We start from the raw sequence: 24,039 nt of genomic DNA, 5'->3' as shown, positions 1-24,039 counted from the left end.
AGCGCCTGACAGTTATAAAACAGTACAATTAATGAAGTATGTATGAATGGAAAGTGTTTTCACCAGAAAATATCTTGGAAATGTGACAAAATGCACGGTTAAAATACTGTCTTTTAAAAATAAATATCACTTTTATTCAAAAATGACTGAAAACACAGTAACATACAGTGTAAACAAAGTGGATGAGTCAATCTGAGTCACTTTGAGTTTTAGTGATCCGCTTGGTTGGGCTTTCACTCAGAGTCCCAAAACTATGTGGTGGCCAGAGCTGTGCAGGACAAAAGGAACAGCACAACAACGGGTTAAAAGAGAGGTAAGACTCACATCATAACTTAATAAATAAAGTGCTTCCAACCATTCATGTACAACACATATAGCAGATTTTGGGCACATTTACTAATATGGCATTTAATGATGCCTTTGACTTCTTAGAAAATCCTGTTATTTCATCAGCTGTCGTGATAGGGCCTCCAGTGGAGTGCCGCTGTCCAATCAGATGGACAGAAGGTTGGCTGACCTCTTTCCAGGGTCGTGGTTGCTATGACATCCTATGACATGACAACATAGCAGAATGGAAAGCTAGACAATATGTTGTCGAGGCTTTGGTCAATCAGACACACTCGCTTTGAACTTCTAACTGACTCGCGTCCCTAAATTGTGCTTAAAATGCCATATTGGACTAATAGAAAATCAGATGAGGAACAAAGAAAACAGCATAGCAATGGCTCCACCAGGACTTCAACACATGACACTAGAAACCATACATGTGAGATTTTATCATAACTAGCTTCCTAATTTACATATAGATTTGTAGTCTTTTTTTACATTATATATGTCAATATACTTTGTTACCTTTAAACAAACGCGACCTCGGATGAGAGCGTAGGGAATGGGGCCATAGTTCCTTGAGTCAGTGGAATTCCTAAGGTTATCCCCTTCTAGCCATACGTGGCCTTTTGGAACCTAAAAACATCAGCACACACAGAGAGAGGGCAAAAATGATTAAAATGTAGACTGTTCTGCTCTACAACAAAGGAATCACTGAGAGAGCAAATGCCTGAAACTGCAGCGCTACTTTAACACTTTAAAGTGAGGTAGTGAGAATCTACCATAACCCCACCCCCTACCCCCAGCGAGTCGCCTCAGCACTCCCTCCATTCTCAGTCTATCTTAACGTGAACCTGCCTGTCCCTCTTTAACCCCACACCGTCTTAGGAGAGGGGTCATGGGTAACGGGCAGGGTCGAGGGGTGGGGATTTAGAAGAACTTCAAACAGGGTCATTAGGCTGTTGGCTGAGATCTGCGCCCCTCTTACCCAGGGAGGGAAAAGCCAGAGAGGGGCCTGAGATAGCTGGGCAGAGAGAAAGACTAAGAGAGAGAGAGAGAGTGGGCTAAGCTGCGGCTAGCAGCAGTGTCCAAGGGTCTCCACCGCGGTCCGACCTGCCAGTGGGGCGGTCATCCAAGCGGGCTCTAATTCACAGTGACACCAATTATGATTAATCTCATCACTTTAGGAGAGTAGGCTTGTCAAGGCCCTAATTAAGTGCGCTGTCCCCCCTATATGTGCAGACAGGATCAACAACACATTATATTGTCATAATGGGCATCACAATCCACGAGTCTATTTTTGTGTTGCCTAACTTTTTAACGGCAAAAGTCCTCTGGAGGAAAGAGAATAACGTGAATAAAGAAGCAGAATATTATCCGTGCTGAGGTGACGTCATGTCTTCGCATCCTCTTGCGTTTCTTATTCCGATCACCCGGCTCTCTGATTAGAGTCTTCAGCCCTACTCCGGGATGCTGCATTTCATTTCATATTTGATAATTGAGACAGATGATGTGACATAATCACAAGCCAATGACACGTTGACCTAACACGAGGTAAACAACTCACTGAATAACAACGACACAAATGAATATCATTAAAGGAGTCATCTGAGAACCATATGTCAGCATGCTGGATTCTCACCATTACACCTCATTAACATGGTAACATATGCTGGCTCCCAAGCACAGGAAAAAGAAACACCACCGTTTGTCATCTGCCAAACCAGAACCCCCTGTTTCGCTCATCTTCTTCTTTTTTTTTTTAAACATCACTTTCGCATGCTTAGTCTAAAGGCATAACAGTGTGATTAAGAAATTTCAAGTGTCTGTCCAGAATTTGGTGCAACAACTGCACACACAAACACAATTCACACTTTGTCTTAGGGCATGTTCAAGGAAAAAGTGGCCCAAATCTGTTGTTTTTGCACATATGTGGCTCTGATCTGTTTGTTTCATAACATTTATGATGTTTACATGTTCACCCGCATCCCAGTTAAGAGGCTTTTCCTGGCGTTCATCATATGTGGGATATACCATTTACACAGAGCACAGAGAACTGTTGTCATACACAACCGCTTATACATGACAAATAATAGTGTCACAGCTACTCTATATTATTTGTGCAGGCACTTGTGATGTTTGCCAGCAATTCAATCTGACATTCCTGTAACTGTTAGTCTAGCCTTAAATTAATTTGACTGTGTCTTTTGAAAGCATGTCCACTTTGAGTAGCTGTGGTATGCACTATGAAATACTGACATCTTCTTGCGGATTTGGTTTATCCACTTTATTACCTGCGATTGGAGGTGAGAGCAACAGAAAATATGAAACATGTCCACTTTGACTGATGTAAGTCTGTTGCTGTCACCGTGTAGGACAACGGAAAGGTAGGTGAAGATACACAGCCGCGACATGATAAAGTTCAGTGACCCCAAGTGGGGGGGAAATGTCCATATGTGTCGGGCGTCCTGTTCCCGCCGGTGTGACACAACTGAACCTTTAATAAGGCCAGAGGAAACAACGATATGAGCTCCATTACTGATGAGAGTGACCACAGAGTTGTACAAACTGTTTAGATGTGGGGAATATCCCTTGGTTACTGAGCAGTTTAGGGTTCACAGAAGCACAGTCAAGCAAAAAGTATACATGTTCGGTCATGGTACAGTGGACAAAGCTATGAACCACTTCATGAAGTCTGAAGCCAGAAGGAAGTCATAAAGACAGCTTGTGTTTCAGTCTGCTGTTAGGCTGAAATCGCTGCATCTGTACAGGTAGTCAGCAACTGTCAGAAACCAGGATAAGATGTACACATACAACATTAACCCAGTTTCTTTTGGATTACTCCAGCTAGCAAAATTAGATTTCTCAAAACCGCTATAAAATGCTTCTGTGCATCAACACAAAAACGGGACACTTCAAAAATCCCATCATAACCAGGATACTCAAGTCCATGTGAGTGCAGCCAACAGCACAAATTACTTTAGGGATGCAGGTCTAATATTTTGTAATATGACTTCAGTGCGAACAGCCATATTGGAATTCATGCCACCTTTATGTCACTCAGTAATCATAAGTCATGGCAGTCTCTCTGTGAACATAACAAGCATGGAAGACAGCTGTGATGTGGGTAATCAGTGGAGGGACAATGAGTTGTTTGACCTCATGAAGTCGCATTTGGGGTGACACTTCTCACAAATTTGCCTGCTTCCACTCAACATTGACTTCTAAATAAAACTGTGAACACTGACTTCAGTGACCTTCATGTTTTCTTCTGTACAACAGGATGCAGCATGTGAAGTGATGTGTTGTTCTTCTGCGCATATGGATCAGCTCAGCACTGTGACCACTTCACCCTGGAATCCAGTACTGGCCACATTATAAAAAAACAATGTGCACAGCCAAACTTAAGAAAGAAAAATGGATCTCAGCAAGAAAACTGATTTCAGAGGGGCTCCGTAGAATGCAGTCCGAGTCCCATGAAAAAAATTACCTCATAGAGAACTCCAAGCCCAAGGAAAGACCAGAGTACTTTCAGGATCAGCAAGGCAGTATTTTTTAAAAGTGAGAAAGTAAAGGAGTCTGAAATTTGACCTGCTGTGCGGTGGCCAACACGAGGATGAAAGCTTATGCATATCACCTTGCAAATCACAGGTGTGTGAAAAAGAAAAAAAACAAAGCAAGTCAAAGGAAAAAAACTTCGAATTAACATTTGATTGATGCAAAGTTATGGTGAAACTAGATAACACACATTCCCTAGCACTGCTTCTCAGAGACAAGTACAGTTTCAAGCACCAGTAAAAATCAAAAAACCACGAGGATCACTTAATTTCTTTTTTTTTTGCCTACACTTAAAAGGTTGTAATTAAGATGTTTCTCTGTTGACAGGATGGCGAGATATGTGAGCAATTTGTCATTTTAGCACAGAACGGTATCAACATGTCTAATTTTGACAGAGGAACAGATGAAACTGTCATCAACACGTGTCATTTCCTACCACACATATTTCCAAAGATCCAGACCAGCTAGAGTCACTTTGATCAGCTCTGCCGGCGACTCTGGTGTGATGGATGGCGAAGACTGCACCCGTCCTGTGGTTGCAGGTTGGGTCGACGCCAGGCATTGTGTACCTGTCAGAGACGTGTCGAGAAGAGCTGAAACTGGAGCTCCCTTCACCGGGGAGGTGTGTTGTTTAACAGCCACACCATTACAGTGCTCATTATGTTAACATGATCGGGGTGGGGAATTATGTTCAGCTTAATACAGGAATATTGAGTTCATCATATTATTCTGTCTATCTTTACTGCAAAGAACAGAACATGCGGGGACATGCCAACTCTCTCATGTCTTGTCTCTCTCTCTCTCATATAATATTAGGGATCAAGTGTCATTGTTTTGACATGATAGCTCAGACACAGAAATGATTCCTAAAAGGTGACAGTGTAATTAGTCTGTTGTTGCATCTCTGAGGGTGGAGAGGACCTGTCTGTCTGTCTGAACAAAGGAGGTGATGACAGGGTCTAACACTGTCTTCCAAATTTCATCTTTACAACTCCACCCATATTGCCTCACACCATCATAATAATCGCACAAACACATACATCCTCCGGGAGAAAAACTCTCTGGGGGATCCTAAACATTTATGTGAACAGCAGGTATTTTCTCTGTTACCCCAAATGTGGCCACACAAACCCAGTGATGTTGCTCCTGGGAGTTATAAAAAAAAATGGCATGGTATATTTGAGGCTGCATAAGATTAAAAAAAATGCTTCCAACCACATTTAACCCACCAGGGCTAATATACATAATAGTTGTGAGAACTGTATTTAATTATAACGATTTCCTTTACTTGACATAGTGAGAAAGAGGGAATATAGAGAAAAACAGCAGGAAATTTGCACCCATGTGGCATATGCTCCAACCATTCAAGTCAAGTCCTATAGTGCATCAGTTAATCTGTGACTTAAGAGATAATTCATCAGTATAAAAATGGGGAAAAATAGGGGGGTGTCATATTTAACAAAAGCAATGTTGCAAAAACTTTGGACACAAGCCCTAATTTGTGGATCCTTATTACATGTACTAGACATATTTGAGATCTCACGCGCTCCTGATAGGGAATAATCAGGTGAATCTGACTGTAACCAGATTAGCAAATGGATGATATCTCACACACACAAAACACAATCTTTTACTGGTTTAAGAAGCCAACAGATATAAGTCAATACAAGTCAATAAGCATCATCCTGTACTTGACCTATACTTAAATATTAGCTGCTCTCCACCTAGTGGCAAGTTTAAAAATGACTCAAACTGAGACATCTGTCACTACATTCTGACACTATAAATCACAACACACTGATGCTGCCTCTTATAACTTCAGTCCTCTGTAGGTGGAGGTGAAGCTTGTAGAAGAGGAAACCTATTTATTTCCTTTTTCATTTGATGAGATGCACTTACAGGCTTGGCCTTGTGCTATATTTTGCTGAACCCATTCAACACTCTGCCCATAGTCTCTAAAATACACAATGAATTCAAAAACATGCAACATAAACACAACCTTTGGTTTGTGGACATATGCAGACACACAGACACACACACACAGACACACACACACAGACACACACACACAGACACACACACACACACACACACACACACACACACACACACACACACACACACACAGAGATAGACACACTCATACACACATACACCCCTCCTCCCACCCATCAGTCTGCCCATTCGGCTGGCACTAACTCTAACAGGCTTCAGAGAGATTGCAGGCCTGAGCTGTGGGTGTTGGGGAAAGTAGTAATAGAAAAGCAATGACAGTGGTTTCAGCAGCAGAACCCCTGTTCACTCCCTTGTTTTATCACTGTTCTGAGGAAATATAGGTGTTGTCAAAAGCTGATATTTTGACCAATGACACAAAATGGATGTGTGTGGTCTAAAATGTAAACAACTATGATAGTCTATAGACTGTGGTACACACACAAAGAAAAGCTGAGAGACAGTTTTGCATTATGCATCGAGATTCTGTTTGTCATTTTGGGGTGAAACTAAATTGCAAGGCGTTTTGTTGTAAACACCTTCTTCATTCATTCTCTATTTCACTGTATCTTTTAAACCCTTTTCCCCCTTCCACTGAGACTCACTGAGTTGTGGCTGTTTGAGGCCACCAGAAACCTTACTTGGTAAAGCAGGTAATCACAGGATCGATAAGGAAATCAGCTCAAAAACATGTGACATCTTCAACAAATACGGGCTCATATTCAACATACTCACATATGTGTGGGTCTTGAACAGATCTGAAGGGGAACTTGTGCAGACCTTGTCACCCTCCAGTCCAATTACCCTTTTACAAATGTTAATATTTGGGTCATATGGACTCTTTGCAATTACTATATCACCCCTGAAAAGACAACACAATCAATTAATTACTAACAACACAGTGTGCCGTAATTCACAAAAAAAATGCAAAGTATCTCATATATATGTTAGATATTTTTGTCATCCTCTCTTTTCAGGAGCACAAAAAGGAAAAAGAAACAATGGATACACATTATTCTGAAATATAAACTGAATGTTTGTTGCATTTTAATTCTCTGACTGAAACCTACTTTTGTATTTTACAAAGGTGACGACTCATCCGTTCAGAGAAGACGACATCATGGTTGATGATGGTGGGCTCCATGGATGGACCAGAACACTGAATCAAAACAAAAAGAAAAATACACAATTATTTACTGCACATAGACAAATTAACGTAATTTGAGAAAAAAAAATTAATAATAGTACAAACCACTACAAATTCTCCAATGTATTCGAAGGCACAGTGTGCAATGCAGCCATACTGGATTGTGTAGCCCACAAAGCCCAAAGTCTGTCCCAATGCTCGCCTGAACATCTCCACCTACAGAACAAAACAACCACAGATTTAAGGTGCAATGTGAATATCAGTTCCATTTATGGTAGGCTTATGTCCTTTACAGGATTTCTAAAAACAAAAGCTGCTGGGGTTGAATTTTTAAAGGTGTGGACAAGGCTGTCACAGTTGGCCTACTGCTAAGATGGCACATTCTCTGGTGTTTCATTCTCGGAGGCTGAGCGGCCAGTTCACACCAGAAAACTGCCCTGAACTTTGATCCTGCGTAGGATGGACCAATCAACACCTTGTGCTCAGGTGATGGACAAACACAGAAGCTGTGACACATCCAGCCAAGCAGCTCTGCACTTTCCACAGCTAGTCCCTGACACTCTGCTGCCTCCACCACCGCCACAATCATTAGAGCATTTATCAACTTCTGTCAGCACCATAGAAACACAAAGACACCCAAGCACCCATACAACTGCCCTGCAAACACTGTCACACGAACAGACACAAGGACTGTCCATGTGTCTTCTAAGCAAACACCCTAGCCACACTCAGGTTATTGACTTTTACTCAAGTTGCAACCTGTGGGACGAACAGAGGAAAGTAAACCGGTGTTTACACATCGTCATGCGAAGTGCATACGCAGGCACACACACAGACATACACACACACCTGCATGTACACAAACAGAAACAGTATAACAAAAGATACTGCTTGGCTTAGATGTTAGTCTGCACTTCAAACATTTTCTTTTAGCTGCTGTCCTGCCAGTCCACCACAGGGTAAAGAAATCTTTTCCTCCATCTCCCCTATTCCTTCTGTCTCTTTCACTCTTTCTCTCTCCATGTCTTCTCTCCCTCCCAGGGTATTATTAACCAAAGCAAGCAGAGCGGAAACCAAAGCCCCAAATCCTCAGAGCTCTGGGAATGACTTCCCAAAGATGGACAAGGATTAGACCCCCAATTTCTCCCTTGCCCTACCACCTCCACCCCCACTTCTCCCCAGGTTCCCAACAGACCGGGTGTCAGGTGGCTCTCCGAGTCCTGCCAAAGGTGTTACCCCTAATCCCATTACCCCCCTCTACTCTGCTCTCTCTCACACACACACACAATGATCTCTCATTCCTTCCAACTATACTTCACCTATTAAACCCTCTATCTATTCTTTCATCCCTAGCATGGTTTGTCTCTTTGGCCTACTCGCCATCCTTTCTGATCCAAAAAAGACTAACTCCATCCTTTCACCTCCCTGTGTGCTGCTACTCCGTCTCTACTCTGTTCCCCGATCACCCGTGGCAACCCTCTGCTTTTCTCCACTATTGCGACTGACAGAGCTTGAGCAGGTGAAGGGGGACATATATATGCTCAGCACAGAGCCCAAATGAAGTGCCCCCTTCCACTTGCAGCCTGCTCTGGTCTCCTGTCCTGTTCCACAGGACCGATAAACTCAGTCCTCCCCCAGCTGGTACAATAACACCTCTGGCCCTATAATTCCTCTGTTGGGAAGCAAGTGGTCTAAAGGTTAATGTGAATCCCAGGTCTGCACTAAGGCAACATGTTCATCTCTATTTGTCTTGCTCTCAGCTTGCTCCACCAGCATCTCTGTCATTGCGGCACTGTAATGCAGGAATCAGGAATCTTTGTTAGCACTTATTCGCAAAGCACAGTGGACAGCCTCCCGTACAGCTGCCCTCGTATCTCTGTTTCATCACCCCCCCTCCATTCCAGCATGCATTCATCATAGGTAGGGATTAAGGGACTTTGCATAACAAGATCACACGGCCAGTGACTGATATCAAGAGAGTCCATATGCAGCCGCCTGGTTTTCTGAGGCACCCTCTGTCATTGATAGTGTGTGTCTGTGTGTGTGCATGTGGGGTGATGGTGTGTGAATGTGCACAAACAAAAGCACTACCTACATGCCTCATAGAAAGTATATATGTGAGCTGCAGTGACTCCTTTGGGATTCAGAATAAGGTGGACATCCATTGAGACCTCTGATTGGATCTCTATTACCTCTAATTCCCCACGGCCAAGTGTCAGGCAACCCACACTATCGCTTGCCCCTAATACCCAGACCATGTGTGTGTTGGGGGGCATTAATTAAATGCTGTATTACAGCTGTAAATTAACACAAAGTCTCTCTGTTAATCCAGGATTACACGGCAAACATGTTCATGGGAAAACAAAAAGAAGTCAGTGCAGCCCTCTCTGCAGAACCATCTGTGGCCACTGGCCTCCTGTTGTCACAGCACAGCGCTACAGTGGGGAAAAGAGGAAGATCCCAAATGAATAGCTGCTCATGGAAACATCTTATTGTGTGTTTAACTCTCTGATCCTCTTACCGAGGGAGCCCCGTCCATTCAGAGCAATCACAAGAAGATGAATGGGGAAAATATTTGTTCACACTACAAAATATGAGCATAAAGTGCTACAACTGTGAGAATAACGATCACCCTGTCCGGTCAGCTGTCAGAAGCATTTTAAGTGAACAATCTGAGACACTTCAAAAATAAAATGCGAGCAATTTGTATTTCTGTCATCTGCACTGCCATGAATGAAGAAAAGGCTTTCTGACCGCTGCTATGATAGACAGGCAAGTAGAAAAATAAGAAAGTCTATCAAAAATGGATAAACATTTGGAAAGCTGTTGTTCTTTCACCTCTGCAAGTGATGCTTTTTCAGGATTAAAACTAAGAAATGACCTTGACAATGTTTGAGAAATGCATCTTGTAATAAGATGGTCATACGGCATAGATAGCTATTGCAAATGTCATTAATTCAATCAAAATATTTTAATTATAATTTATATGCTGAGAAATTAAAGATAATAAGCTGCATCCTTGGATTGTTTTTAGTGTTCCAATACACCCACTTCAACTGAGTTGAGCTAATTAACATAATTAATGAATATTGATTGGAATCCAAATAGTTAAGGAATAGCAAACAAAAAATAATTTTAAAAAATTAAATTAACAACAGCACAGCAAAATTGACACTTAATTATATACACATTAATGGAGCCATACGGAATTATTCAGAAAGGAATTACTGCTGCTGGTCTCAAGAGATTTGACCCTGCCATGGCTGAGTAGTGTTAATTGATATACATGGCCAGTCTATTAGAACCACAAAGAGAATTTCAATCCAAACAGCACACAAGGGCCTTGCAGTGGACTTCTTACACAACTAAATTAGGAAAACATGGGCTGAGAGCGAACTGGGCAACAGGGGGGCTAAGAGGCTTACGAGCCCCTTGTCAGATATTCTTCTTCTCCCAGAGGATCCCAGATGGAAGGGAGTCTGGAGGAGCAGGCAGACCAGAGTAGGGATGAATCCCACCTCTGATGTCTTCCACTGGGCAGCAGAAGGCAAGGGAGGGTGAGGCATTAGTCCTGTTGCGCAGAGCTTGATTTGATCTTAATGTGAGCTATAAAAAGGAGGAGGTTTGGCAACCAGGGGGGTCTCTTTCAGTTATCAGTGCAATCAGAGATAATCCCTCTGATTTAAACACAGACACCTGGCTGGATGGGGGGTGACAGATGTAAAAGTCACAGAGCACTATGTCTAGCCTCCATCTTTCCAAAGTCGGCCTTCTATCAGAGGCTTAATTGAAGGGACTGATCTCCATATTGCTCTTTTCATGGTTGCTAACGGCAACACAGCCACGAAACAGCTGAGCGAGGTTACTATTTGAGGAGCTGAGGGTTTAAACCTACAATCAATGGGTCAGCCAGAGCAAATAACAGCCAAGTGATATGAATACAACTGCTATGAATTGAAAGGAAGTGTAGCTTGACAGAGTCCCCAGCCAATTATACTGAATGGAAAAAAAATCAGTCACTAAGCCTTATTGTATTGAACGCAAGTGTTTGCGTGGTGGTGGCCTGGTGCTGAGAGACTTCAGAGATCTTATCTGGTGTTGTATCAGATTCACAAAGGAGTTTGGGTTATGCACTGCCCACTGCTCATGATACAGCCTGATGTAGTTTAACACTAGCTAATGACAGACACCTCATACGAAACACTAACCTACATGTTTTTTAGAATGTGGCTACCTTCAATTCTACATGTTTTATTGTTGATATGTCTCTATTCTGTAGGTCAACTCACTGTATTTTAATGCATCATCAACAAAAAAAGATCCCAGGAACCAAAAATAAGGCTATTCAAAATATGGGATGTTGAATAAATGGAACAAGTCAAATCCTAAGACAAAATTAGCTGTGTAAAAAACTCTGTCCTATGCTTATTGTACTCGTGCCCTTAGAATATTACTTTCCTTTCAATGCTAGCAAAACAAATACAGAGCATGTTGATTATAATCTTGCATCCTCCGGACACAAGAAAACGACTGCTTCTCGCAGTGCCATAGTGATGGCAGGATTAGACTGAAGAAACAAAACAATCTAAGCAGGAAAGGTCTGACATGTTATGACTGCTGCCATTATATGGCTTAATCAGATACAGTGACTGATAGAACTGACAAAAACACAGCAGAAAAAACACCTACATGCCAGATGACACTTTGAAAAGGGGGAAATTTGTGTAATTTTTGTGCAATTGGCAGCTCTGTGTACACAACCACACACTAAATAGACCTTAAGGGTTACAGTGGCGCTTCAGAGAATTTGTAGTTAGCTGACTGACAATGCACAGAAGATGTGGAGAAAAGGAACTCATGCATCCTGCATGCTGCACTGCTGAAGCAGGCTCTCCTTCCCTCTAAGATGCAGGTCAGTCAGCGCATCTTATTTGTCTCATATAGGCTTTCCACAATGCTCAGTGTTGTCAGTCATGATATATTCCCTTGGTCTCCTGTCAGCACATATAAATCTCAACAGTGCTGTCAAAACAGCAGGACTGTCTGCTGAGAGCATTTGTAAAGTGAGCAGTTGGGAGATTGCCTCCTCTGGAGCATCACAGCATCCTGCGATCTCGTGCTGCCTCTGGCCTGTCTCTGTCACACAAAGCTTTTTACAGCTGTCTTAAGGATAACACCGATCACTCATCAGTCAAGCAGTATTAATAGTGGACATTATACTGTACAAATTAAACTGCCTCTTTCCTACCAGCAGTTTGCCTAAATGAACAGAATGAGCATGCACAGTACAAGGACCCTGAAACCAAAGCAGGTTAATGGAGTGCTGTATAACATTCTATATTTAAGTGCAGACCTCACTTAAAAACTCATGCATGAGTTTATTGTTACTGCTGGAGACAACAGAATGTCACAAAGCAATCACCATGTGCTTAAATATTGTTAAAATATATATATATATATAATTTTACTTGATTTTGTGTTGCAGAAAAGCTCATATTTAGCTAGATGCTAAATGCCTCTTTAGCAAGCTAAACTAAAGTTAAAAAAATACTACAAAAGGGCTGTGTGCTTGTCATCCATTGTGATAGTATCCATGCGTTTGAAACAGCCAGAGTGAACATATTGGCAAACACACACACACTACAAACTGCTCCCACTTGCACAGGCACAAGATGCTCTGTATAATTATGATGCACCTGAAGAAATGAATACATAACCTACTAATTATAATTATATTATAAAAAAAACTTACCCTGAACTAAGGATGTGAGATACATCTATTTTTTTCATTATAGGGGCCAAGTACTGGGTAATAATAGAAGGGAGGAGAGGGACAGAGGAGGGATAATACAACTATTTTGATATATTTTCTTGTAGGATAGTACTTTATGTATAGGTACACTATGAGCAGGACCACAATATACTCCTTTAAAAATTGACATTGAAGCACTGGTACCAAGCATTTCTGTTCATTTTCAATATCTGGACTCTATATTATAGCATTTTGCTATTTTGTTTTGTGTTTTATGACATGTTTTTATATGTGCACATATTATAATTTTAAAAAGTAAACCTCCAGTGAAATAATTTACTTAATTTTCAAACATGCAAGTGGCACAAAATTTTCCCCTGCATGTTTAGAATAGAATATATGTGCTTAGAATAGAACAGAATAGAATAACAGATCCACCATGACCAACAACGCAACATATACATTTTGTCACTGAAGCACAAGCTATAAGCTTTTATTAAGTAATATGACACAGTTTTGTAATTTGATAATTTGATAAATAAATATTTGCGCAAATTCTGAATTTATTAAGGGACACCTCCTCTAAAATAGCCTAGTACATTTTCTTGCAGTTACAGCTGCTTTGCATGCAGACGTGAGTATTGTCACTCATTTACACATTTACATGTTAGTCTGTTAATTAGATTGCTCTTTCTTGCTTTCAGTTTAAAAAAATACAGTGAGAGATGAAGCTTCACACTATGAGTCAATTTAGAATAGAATAGAATAGATTAGAGTGTTGTGCATGCAGCTTGTTCTGCTATTTGCCATGCACTGAGAAACACGTTCAATTGCAGGTAAATCTATTCGGATTACTTAAAAAGAAATGGGAACAGAGAGAAAGCCAGTAACTGTTTGGTAAAGCAATATTCTGACTCTGTAATGTTATGCAATGAACTAACAAGGTCATAGCAGCACAAAACCACTACGCACATGAGATTTTTCCGCACTAAATTGCTTATGGTTGCTGCCATGAAAATATAACTCCTCATTTTAGGTAGAAACCTAAATATACATCAAACAACAGCTGCTAACCTATAGTATTCAATGGAGCTTTACTCACATACCAACGTGTGATTCAATGTTCCGACCATGCACTTCCCAAAACAAATTGAACTTCCTCTCGACAGCTTCCAGGAGCGGCGTCATAACAATCCCTATCCTCATTGGTCGAGTTTTACCAAAGTCCTCTTTGATTGGACAACGTGCGCCAAAACATTGTCAGGCGTCACCACGTTACTAGCAGTATGGCAGCTCCCATGGACAGTGTGGGTAAACCCTCAGCTGATCGCTCAGCGTTCAATAGTACGAGTTTTCAGAAGAAAACAAGGAGCAAGTTAATCTCCATCCCTGGTACCAGGCCTTCGGTTCAGAATGGACAGCTCTTAGTTTCCACCGGTGTCACATCCCTCGACTATCTGATCGGTCAGTCCACTGCTTAGTTGAACATTAGCAGTAGCTACACAGGCTAACAGCGATTCTCAGTGTAATGTTGGCTAGGTGAACCTGCAGATCATCTCATTTACAATGTCACTACAATTTATGTTCCATAGGGAAAAGCTATACATTAGCACATAGTCGTGGGTTTTGTTATTGTCGAAGCAAAACGAGCAATACTGAAAGTGTGAAAATTAACGTTAGCATTAGAAATTACACATTTTACTCTTTTCGGAAACAGATCTACACAATAAATTATCTTTCTCCGAAATTTCGTGTGTTTAGAGAGTCTTTCCTTAAGCTGACAGCATGTCTTAAAGCTTATGGCCGCCTGTCCTCTTCATCTGAACTACATAGATCGTGCATCTTGTAGTTGTTTGGAAAGAAATGGAGAGACAGCAGAAGAAATGTTTTCATGCGATAAGGCACTAATGTTGGTGTCGTTTTTTTTCCTTCTGCAACCATATTGGAAGGTAAACATTTGAATTACCCAAATAACTGATTAAATAACTGTAAAATTGTATTTCTTGCATCTATGTGCATAACAAGTCTTTTCAAAATAACAGTCTGAAATACGAACACTGTTTTTTTCCCCCACCACGATTGTATACCTATTTAACGATCTTATAAGTGTGTTGTAAGCAGGTTTGCTGGTATGGCAACAGCTAAGATATTGCTTTTCGGTAACTTTTTGTTCTCCCAGCCAACACCTATTCACGTCACTGTAGGTTGTGATTATGAGCTGTGTAAAATATGTAACTGCATTTGTAAAATGAAGGAGCAAAATCTAGCCAGTCACACTACATTGCGGTTTAAATTTGAAAGAAAAAAGCAATCAAAGTCATCATGGACTGATTTTTAACTTATCAGGGTGTTCTGTTTTTTAATGGGATTACTGGAATTCTTGCCATAACAAAACATGAGATGTCTCGTTAGATAGCTAGTATTCTAATAAGATATTTTCACTGAAAGCATGTCACAGAAAGAAATACACAAGTAAAAAGGGAGACTTGATTAGACAAGAGCATCAATATGTTTTGTACCACTTATACTTTCCTTTTATGACAATTTAAAATGTCTTACCTGTTTTCTTATCAAATTAATATACCACTGTGGAGACCAAAAAGCAGAGTGAGGGAAGCTGCTGGATATTGGATGCTTTCAAGTTCCACACAATGATTCAGAGAAAGTGTATATGCAATAATATGCAACAGATTTATTCAATATTGTTGTTTTTGTCTCCACAAACAGGTGGTGGGTTAGCAGTTGGAACAGTACTTCTCATAGGTGAGCATGTATTAGTTGTCCCATGAAGTGATGAAGTCCCTACTCTATGATGTATTGTCTGTTGAAACATTTTGCTTGCAATGTTAAAGGATAGTTACATTTTTTCAAACTTTTAAATAAATTACTTCCAATGCTTGTTTTAGAGTCTGAAGTTAAAAAGTAAACACAACAACCAGTCAATAGTCTCCTGGAATGACCATTTTCTCCTGTTATGCCAGAAGATGCTTTGTTTACATGTGATGCTTTGAATTGCTTTCTACACTCAACAAAAATATAAATGCAACACTTTTGTTTTTGCTCCCATTTTTTGTGAGATGAAATCAAAGATCTAAAACTCTTTCCACATACACAATATCACCATGTCTCTCAAATATTGTTCACAAATCTGTCTAAATCTGTGATAGTGAGCACTTCTCCTTTGCTGAGATAATCCATCCCACCTCACAGGTGTGCCATATCAAGATGCTGATTAGACACCATGATTAGTGCACAGGTGTGCCTTAGACTGCCCACAATAAAAGGCACAGTTTAATCACACAGCACAATGCCACAGATGTGGCAAGATTTGAGGGAGTGTGCAGTTAGCATGCTGACAGGGAGAACATGCAAACTCCATGCAGAAAGATCCCAGGCCCAGGCCGGGATTTGAACTGGGGATCTTCTTGCTGCAAGGCGAAAGTGCTAACCTCTACTCCACTGTGCGGCCCCAACACTGTCTTATTTTTTATTTTTCCATGGGCTTACTATCCATCACAGTTGTAACTTTTTTCAGCTATTAGACAGTATGTCTGTTGTGAAAGACAGCCTCACACACATGAACAGACAAATAGGATGCAGATAAATAGGCGGAGTGAACTGTCCAGGTGACAAGTCGCCCTGCATGACAATCCCTATGCAGTCAGCCACAATAGCGGTTCCACTTGGTCACTTTAAGTGTTTAGCTTCTGTCAGACTTTGGAACAAAAATTTTGAAATAATTCATGTAAAAGTCATGATTATTTGAAAGCTATAGGAGGTTAATGATGGCTGCTCAGATATGTGCTGTTTTGTGCAAGTCACTGTCTGCATTGGAGGTGTGGAGTGAACAGTTAACATAACTCAGAGCCACGAAAGTCGTATTTATGAGAAATGCGCCAGCTTAAGATAGACTTGAATTGTCCTACAAATTAAAAACCAGTCAACTACCAATTAAGGAACTGTTATAAATAGACCTGACAAAAAAGGCAGGACTGTTCAAACATGTGCGATGACTTTATTTATTCGACCCACTCGTACAGTGTGAAGTAACAGCCGAAGATGCACTGATTTCCACATCCAAGTGCATAATTTGTCAGTTCATTACATATACAGACTTCACTGTACACAATACTCATCAGCACATGAGGCAAGACCTTTTCTGGAATAGACACTTTCTATCTTTAGGCTTCATGTGCAAGTTTGATGCGTTTGTCACAGTTAAAACAGTGGCGCTTAAATACCTTTTATTTGCTCTGGTTGGAAATGAAAAGTTTAAAATTATGGCTCACTGCTCAACAAAAGTTGTTGTGGTTTATATCTTACATTGCTGTATAGAGAACATGTTGTATGCGATATTGAATATTTTATTCCAGGAAGGGGTATATCTGTCTTCTCTCCTCTGAAGCATCATAGCGCTCTGCTGTTTTGATCATTTTTGCTGGTCTCTGAGTAAAAAGATATCAAGAAATATGTCTTTAAAACTATAATGCAACCAGCACTGAGTTGTAATTTTAGCCTACTATATTTATATATTTATAAACAACCAGAAATCTAATGTAGTCTTAAATTTTAAATCATCCCCACTTGTGCAAGCTACAGCGAGGCTTCTCAGGCTCTTTATGGTTACTATGTCACTGTCTAGCAGAATGGCAAATAGACTAATGACCTGGAGGTCTCGAGTTAGAATCCCAGGTGTTCACACTTTTACTGTGATCCTTAATTATTATGCTCCTCTGCAGATGTGTTATAGAAGTTTTTGGAATTACATTCAAAGCAAGTGGGCTTTCTGGGGACATAAATGTCTTCCACTGTATTATTATTATTATTATCATTCATCATAGGCTAGGCTATATGCACTGGTGGACAGTAAGGTTAAGGTAGTCATGTTTCCCCTTGAAGCTGTAATTTGTGTGTAGCCAAGGCCTATACCAACTGATGATATTGCTTTGCCCTTTAATTCATCCCCCCAATCGATGCAGGAGTCAGTGATTACACACTAATGCGTTCTTCCCTTCCATTTTGTGAATCAATGTACGGTTGGTTTCATCTGGTAATGAGAGACACAGTAAAGGTGAAATGCGTGTGTGTGCGTGCTATCTTGTGTTTGTCTCTGACAGAGTGGCGTGTGTGCACACTCTGCTGTTTGTGTGTCTGTTTTGTTGTGTGGGTGGGTGGAATGGGGGGAGTTTGGAGTGTGTGTTTTGTTTGTGTTTTGTTTCAGGCAGTCGTCTCCTACAGTCTGCCCCTTTAGCCGTGATGGCCTGTTTGTGAGACACAGACATAAAATTATCAGACTGGTCATTGTCTGCCTTTGAAGTGTCTTGAGCTGTCCATCCTGATTTGTCATCCAGAGGGGGATCAGTCCAGTATGGCTGCTGTCTGCAGATCTCTCATCTCATGTGTTTTTTGCAGGAGGAGGAACAAAGCTTCCCAGCTCTCACCATGTATGTTTTTAAGCCTTTAAGTAAATGTCTTTTTCTTTAATGCAGCCACAGTAATTGCCGCTACATTTGGCCCAGTTGTTTCACATAATATCTCCCAGCTTTGAGGTGTACCTGGCTTGAGGGTTAAGCGCATCAGTAATGATGCAAAAGACAAATGATGTGAATAAATGAGAATTGCAGTGAGAATACTTAGCGTCATATGGTGTGTGCAAAATAATTTGAATATATGCAGTTATTAAGTTATTCAGAACAGAAGACAAACACATGAATAGAAGTAGGTTGCATGTCAAGAGGAAATAATTATCTGAAAAAGGCAGGATCAAAAAGTTTAATCTACATACAGTAAAAATGCAGTGATACAGGTGAAGACATTTAAAGTACTAATTCTGTAAGTGCTATGCAAAATGCAATAACAGGCTCATGTGATGAATGCAAAAAAAATTCACTTGGAGTAAAGATTTTGGAATCCAGACTTCCATATGGGATTTCTTAAAGCAACACTATCCACTTAGAAGAGCTGCAAAGAGGCGAAATCATCTGCTCACAGATGACAAGTTATATAAACCTGCAGTTTTTAGTGTGTAAAAGTGAACAATGTAAAAAAATCGCCACCATGACTCTAGCAAATTGGTCAAAGCTTACCATTAGAGATACAGTATGACATATACACAGTTGGCTGACAAATGCTGCTATTTGACACTTCATTTAATATCATCCACATGTGTGTAACAGTGTTTGTTACAGTTTGTGATTTAGATTTTTCAAGAGTTTTTCACATTTCTTTTCCATTAAATGTTTACCAGCTGAATGTTTAAATGCAGTTGAGCTGTTCTGTAGAAATAATACTACTTCATAGACTAAAGACATACAAGGGGAAAACATTCTGACCTAGATATTTTGTCTCCTCCCCCTGCAGCTTTAGCAGATATGATTCAGGACTCTTGCACTCCCACTCCCTTGTCTGAAGGCAAATGAAGCAGAGGCATTCCCCTCTTTATCAAACCTTAGTCAGAATAAGCCAAAAAAAAAAAAAAAAAATCATCCCATGACTGTCCAGAGTGACTGATCTACCTTAAAGATATGACCTTCCCCCACCCCCTGTTGCTTCTATACCACGCCACCTCCCGCCCCTCCTCATACCCCCCGCCTCAACAGCCTAATGACTCCTGGAGGTTCCATTTGTAAGGCTCCCATAGAAACACAACCACAATAGGCCCCATCTTGAGAGGGCCCATCTGGGAGTCTTTGTGGGGCCTGCTGAAAGCCACAAAGGCCTGCTGACCTAGAAACCCATCAATAAGAGAACAGGGAGCCCCACCGACAACAAATTGAAGAGCCATGGAATTTCCTGGGCCATCCTCAGTCCGTAGGTGAGGACGTAGACTGGGAACGTGGGAGGAGGAAATTCTCTGGATGTTCGGGGATGACACGTCAGGATGTCATTCCCAAGCTGTCAGCTGTATGCCCATTACCTTAAAAACTGTCACTGCTGCCTTTGTCCTTGTGCCCACTGTTTGTCATTGTGAAAGAGAGTCCTATGAAATCTTTACAAAATGGTGATTGTGACAGGAAGCAGCAGTAGCATGCTGGGCAGAGTTATGTGCCCTTCTCGGCTGGGTTTCATGGTGATGATGCAGGCCTTTTTTGTGGGATTGGGTTGTGGAATGACCGGGTGGCTGCTTTGTTTGCAATAATAAAGGCTACATTTGAGAAAGTATTTTTGGTGTTTTGCATGACTTGGAAGCCCACTTAGTGCCTGAGACACTCCTCTAAATGAGACTGTCATGTCAACCCTCTGTGATGAGATTTAATCTGGGATTATAGCCTAGTTTTTCCAATAATAAATACACCCGATGTGAATGACACGAGAAATAGAACTGTGAAAGGATGCCATTGCCATTAGAATGCACACAAACGGCAGAGAGGTTCAAGTGAGCCAGATGTCAGGAAGCATTTTGAGGACAGATGCTATCTTATCCTACTTCTGCCTCCTCTTGTCAGCTGTCCTTGCAGGTAAAGTGCCTTTCCTTTCAGTGGGAAGGGTCAGGTGAATGCTTAAGGCAGGTGTCTCCCTCTTACCTCTGCTTCTGGTTGGGGATATGATAGGTGAGAGTGGACAGGAATTCTGTTAATACCCTAACAAGAGAGCTGTAGATGTCATCTCCACTCTAATAGTCAGATCACTCGGTAACACCTGTGTTTCTGTGCCATGTCAATTGCCATCCCAAGATATGTTCAGATTGTGGTCCTTACATCAATTACTCCTACCAACTGTGATGTGGTCATGAACTCTTGGATCTGTGGTGTCTGAATGAATGGAATTGAAGGCGGCAATATCCAGTGTCACCTTTGAGATTGATATGTTTTCCATAGGAATGTAACAGTTTTATCACTAAATCTCCTTCTTTGATTTTTCAGACAGTGTTAACAGTATGACGTTGGACATTCAAATTTCTACTCATACTGAAATTGTAATTGTTGTTGTCTTTGTTTCTTTTTTAGAGGAGGACCGATATGATAGCTACTCACGCATGATCTTTAAATACTTCCTGGCAGAAGGTGTGGTGTGTCGACATGAACTTTTTGTGGCGGCAGCTCAAGATAACCCTGATGACATCTTACAGGTATGTGAGGGGGTGCCATCTATTCTGTAAGATCTTAAAGAAGAAAATTGTGGAAGTGCAAAGTGTGTTTTTTTTTCCAAGCTGCAAGTCTTGACAAACAATTCACAGAGAAGCTAAGGTGGCCTCAAAATGTCTGCTTTGGCATTGTCTTGTACGACAGCTGCGCTGTCAAACAGACATGGTTGTAACACTTTAGTTTAACATTTAGTTCTAAGAGGATGCTTCTACTTTCAAAAGTTGTTTTTGTGACATAATCAGTTCCTGCCGTACAGTTTAAGCACACAGCTTTCCTCAACATGCGTCAGGGTCAATGGGGGTATCTGAGAGGTCGAGGGTGGCATGGTTGTGGCATTGTTGAAATGTTTCCCGGCGCATCACTTTGTGAAGAGCACCATAGCCCCAGAAGCTGACTGCCACCCAGCATACGGGAGGAGGGCCTCTCTCCCTCTGATTGATAGTGGGAGGGGTCATAGCTTCACCCTCTCTTTACATATCAAAGACTTATTAAGAGAGGGGGATTCCCAATGGGGCTATATCACATCATTTAGTGTTTTCACAGCTACATTTGCAGTATGCTAATCTTCAGATGCTAAGGTTGCACTTTATGCATTACAATAACCTGCACACAAATAAATCAGCTTAATAGAAAATATCAAGTTAAAGGAGGAAAATCTTGAATATATTAACGTGAGCATGAGCATCAGCTGAACAATTGGATCCCCCTCATCTCAATTTTCCAATAAGTATATGGTTCATTTACTTATTTCAGTCCTATTCAAGTCAAATTGTTTTTAAGTACACATTACTACAAGGATCGTGACTTGGCATGAGTGCACCTAAACGGTAAACAACGCTGACCTGTTCAGGCCTGTACCGTCTTATAATACTGTGGCAGTTTACATCGTGCCCTTATTCCATTGTAAAATTACAGAGAAGTAAAAAGGGTTATTGTATTGTTTTGTATAGGAACTCCCAGCTCCCATCTTGGATGATGTTGCTATCCACAAGCCGGTGGACCAGCCTAGGCTGTCTTGTGAACCTCAGGACAGTTTAGATGCAATGAAGATTGCCTGGCGCTATCAGAATCTTCCTAAAGTACAGGTAATTTGATGGATTTAAATGACAGTTCATGTAACGTGTTATTATAACAAAATTGCAGCCTACCTAGTTAGAATATACAGTAGAATAGGAATAACTTTGTGATCATCTTTTATTAAAGTCCAACATGTGTCTCTGTTAATGATGGTAAGAGAATGGACAGCACTGGCTCTCTGGTCTTAGTGGTTTGGCAATTGTCTCGACCACTAAATCCATCAGCTTCTAAACTCCTTTGTGGACTGAATAAGGCCTCAGCCTCTCCTTTCAGAGTTGGACCAGATTACTCACACTTAGCTGGCAATAGGTAGGCTTTTCACTGGTCCCCAACTCACATATACACACACGCCTGCACCCCTGCTTAGCCTGGGAAACAAGAGTACTTTGCAGCCTGTGCATTGACATGTCTGCTCGCTCAACCCTATGACCCAGACCTGCGCCTCTGTCTTTCCCCAAATCCCTGCCTTTCCCCCTGCTAGGGTCGGCAGCCCTACACTCTTTCTTCCGCTTTGAGGAGAGGTGACCCTCCCCTTCTACTTCTCTGCAGTCTACCCCCGTTGGTCTATAATCCATATCGCTATGTGGATTAACAGCACACAGTGTGTCCCTGGGGATCCTCTCCCTCTTTCTCTCTCCCTGGAAACTTCTTTATATCTGTGTCCTTTCCTCACCTCTCCCCCTTCCCCTGTAAAATCGTCTTTACAAACCACTAGTAAGCCCTAGCAGAGGATTTGCATCCCAAATTCACCCCCAGAGTCAACGCTTACTTTCCCCTTACACACACCTCTCCTGGCATAGCCCACTGTGTCACTCTCCTGATGAAGACATCAGATCAAAGGTGAGGCCGTCAGGGCGGGGATGGAACGCTAAGCGGGTTGCCCAGCTCACAAAGCGAAGATGAGCCCCTGACCCCCCTGCCCTGCTGACCCCCTCGTCCCGCCAGGAGAGGGACACACCGGGGGCCCTAATCCAGATTAGGAGTAGATTAAGGGCCCCTCTAACAATGGAATCCCTGGTTTCACTGAGAGAGAAGAGATAAAACTCTCTCTTTCAGCTGCAGGAAAACATCCGCCTTCCCCTGCGTCCCTGACACGTTCGCTTTCACAGCCAGAAGTGGACATTTATGTGAAGAAATGATTAAGAGCGTTGTCGTAGTGGTTATTTAACTTCTCTGCTGTAGGAATGTTGAGGAATGACCCATAAACAATGCAATTGCATTACCATAGTATTATAAAGCTCACTCATTTAACATATTAGAAAGACAAATAAGGTTGTCTTCTTATAAATTGCCTTATTCTTATTTGAAATAAGTTAAATACACATCATTTGTATAAGGACATTTGAGAACAAACATATATATTTTAAAATGTTATTCATTTATGTGGAATTATTGTACGTATTTTGAAATGTAAAATCGACTTGTTGACCTTTCCAGAGTGCCCTGGCATCCACTTCCCGGTTCGGGCACTACTATGACGTCTCCAAGACGATGGAGCCAGAAATTCGCCAGGCAGCCAAGTGCCACCGCTTCTACCTTCCAGAACATCCCACCCAGTCATCAACCACACACAGGTAAAGCGACAAGACATCGTCCACAGAAAGCATGGAAACCAATGAGACACCGTGCACACGACACAGGCTCACAAGCACGACATCATCCACAAAACACAGTTGCACAAATAAGACATTATCCACAGAACACAGGTAACTAAACGTGGCATTTTTCACAGGTTACAGGTAAGCCGACAATGTGGACAGACCGATATGATTTCAAGAATTTAAGACCTGTACTCAGCATGTGCATTACAGCAAAGACAACCTGAGAAGATAGAGATGTTCTTTTGCTTACGATGGTCATTTGTAAAAATGTCATAAAATTTAGGGCTTTTTTTTAATTGTTATTTAATATTTCCTATTTTTTGATTAATTGTTTTCTCTCTACAATGTCACAAAATAGTAAAAAAAATCCTATCCTGAGAGCCAAACTTTGATATTTTTTATATCTTGTTTTTCATAGCAAGCAGACTAAAATCCAAAAATATTAAATTTTAAGTATGGGAAGAAACTTGAAAAAATACTGAATCCATTCAATTATTTATT

The 24,039-nt window shown here is 41.2% G+C and overlaps 2 protein-coding genes across 6 annotated transcripts in view; one reads left to right on the top strand and one right to left on the bottom strand.

Annotated features, from left to right (window-relative positions):
* Positions 1–109: 109 nt before the first annotated feature.
* immp1l (inner mitochondrial membrane peptidase subunit 1) lies at positions 110–13,990 on the bottom strand. 4 transcript variants are annotated; one of them, XM_022192016.2, is made up of 6 exons: positions 13,883–13,990; positions 7,130–7,240; positions 6,948–7,036; positions 6,613–6,739; positions 853–963; positions 110–548 (listed from the first exon to the last, which is right to left on the bottom strand). In XM_022192016.2, exons 1-6 carry the CDS (start codon positions 13,907–13,909, stop codon positions 450–452), a joined length of 564 nt encoding a protein of 187 aa, XP_022047708.2. In that variant the 5' UTR covers positions 13,910–13,990; the 3' UTR covers positions 110–449. The 4 variants fall into 4 exon arrangements, with proteins under 4 accessions (XP_022047708.2, XP_022047709.2, XP_022047712.2 ...); XM_022192017.2 differs by having other exon boundaries at positions 110–268; XM_022192020.2 differs by having other exon boundaries at positions 13,879–13,972.
* A 39-nt stretch (positions 13,991–14,029) lies between these two features.
* Positions 14,030–24,039, top strand: part of elp4 (elongator acetyltransferase complex subunit 4) — a 51,325-nt gene continuing 41,315 nt past the window's right edge. Inside the window, exons 1-5 of one of the 2 annotated variants that reach the window (XM_022192022.2) lie at positions 14,031–14,240; positions 15,504–15,539; positions 20,723–20,844; positions 21,811–21,945; positions 23,375–23,511. In XM_022192022.2, coding sequence (XP_022047714.1) covers positions 14,063–14,240; positions 15,504–15,539; positions 20,723–20,844; positions 21,811–21,945; positions 23,375–23,511 — 608 coding nt within the window. In that variant the 5' untranslated portion in view covers positions 14,031–14,062. Of the gene's footprint in view, positions 14,241–15,503; positions 15,540–20,722; positions 20,845–21,810; positions 21,946–23,374; positions 23,512–24,039 lie in introns of both variants that reach the window. The other variant, XM_022192023.2, reaches the window with a different exon arrangement.

The sequence above is a fragment of the Acanthochromis polyacanthus genome, chromosome 2, assembly GCF_021347895.1.
Source record: "Acanthochromis polyacanthus isolate Apoly-LR-REF ecotype Palm Island chromosome 2, KAUST_Apoly_ChrSc, whole genome shotgun sequence".
Lineage (NCBI taxonomy): Eukaryota > Metazoa > Chordata > Actinopteri > Pomacentridae > Acanthochromis > Acanthochromis polyacanthus.
Note: the sequence above shows the minus strand (reverse complement) of the source record. Positions and strands in the feature narration are given on the sequence as shown.

Bases quoted from the DNA above. Each gene is read 5' to 3' on its own strand.
- immp1l (XM_022192016.2), bottom strand. From the start codon at position 13,909: ATGGTCGGAACATTGAATCACACGTTG. The intron at 7,241-13,882 runs GTATGTGAGTAA...TTTGTTCTGTAG, and splicing joins GAACATTGAATCACACGTTG to GTGGAGATGTTCAGGCGAGC. The intron at 6,740-6,947 runs GTAGGTTTCAGT...TTGTCTTTTCAG, and splicing joins CACCTTTGTAAAATACAAAA to GGGTGATATAGTAATTGCAA.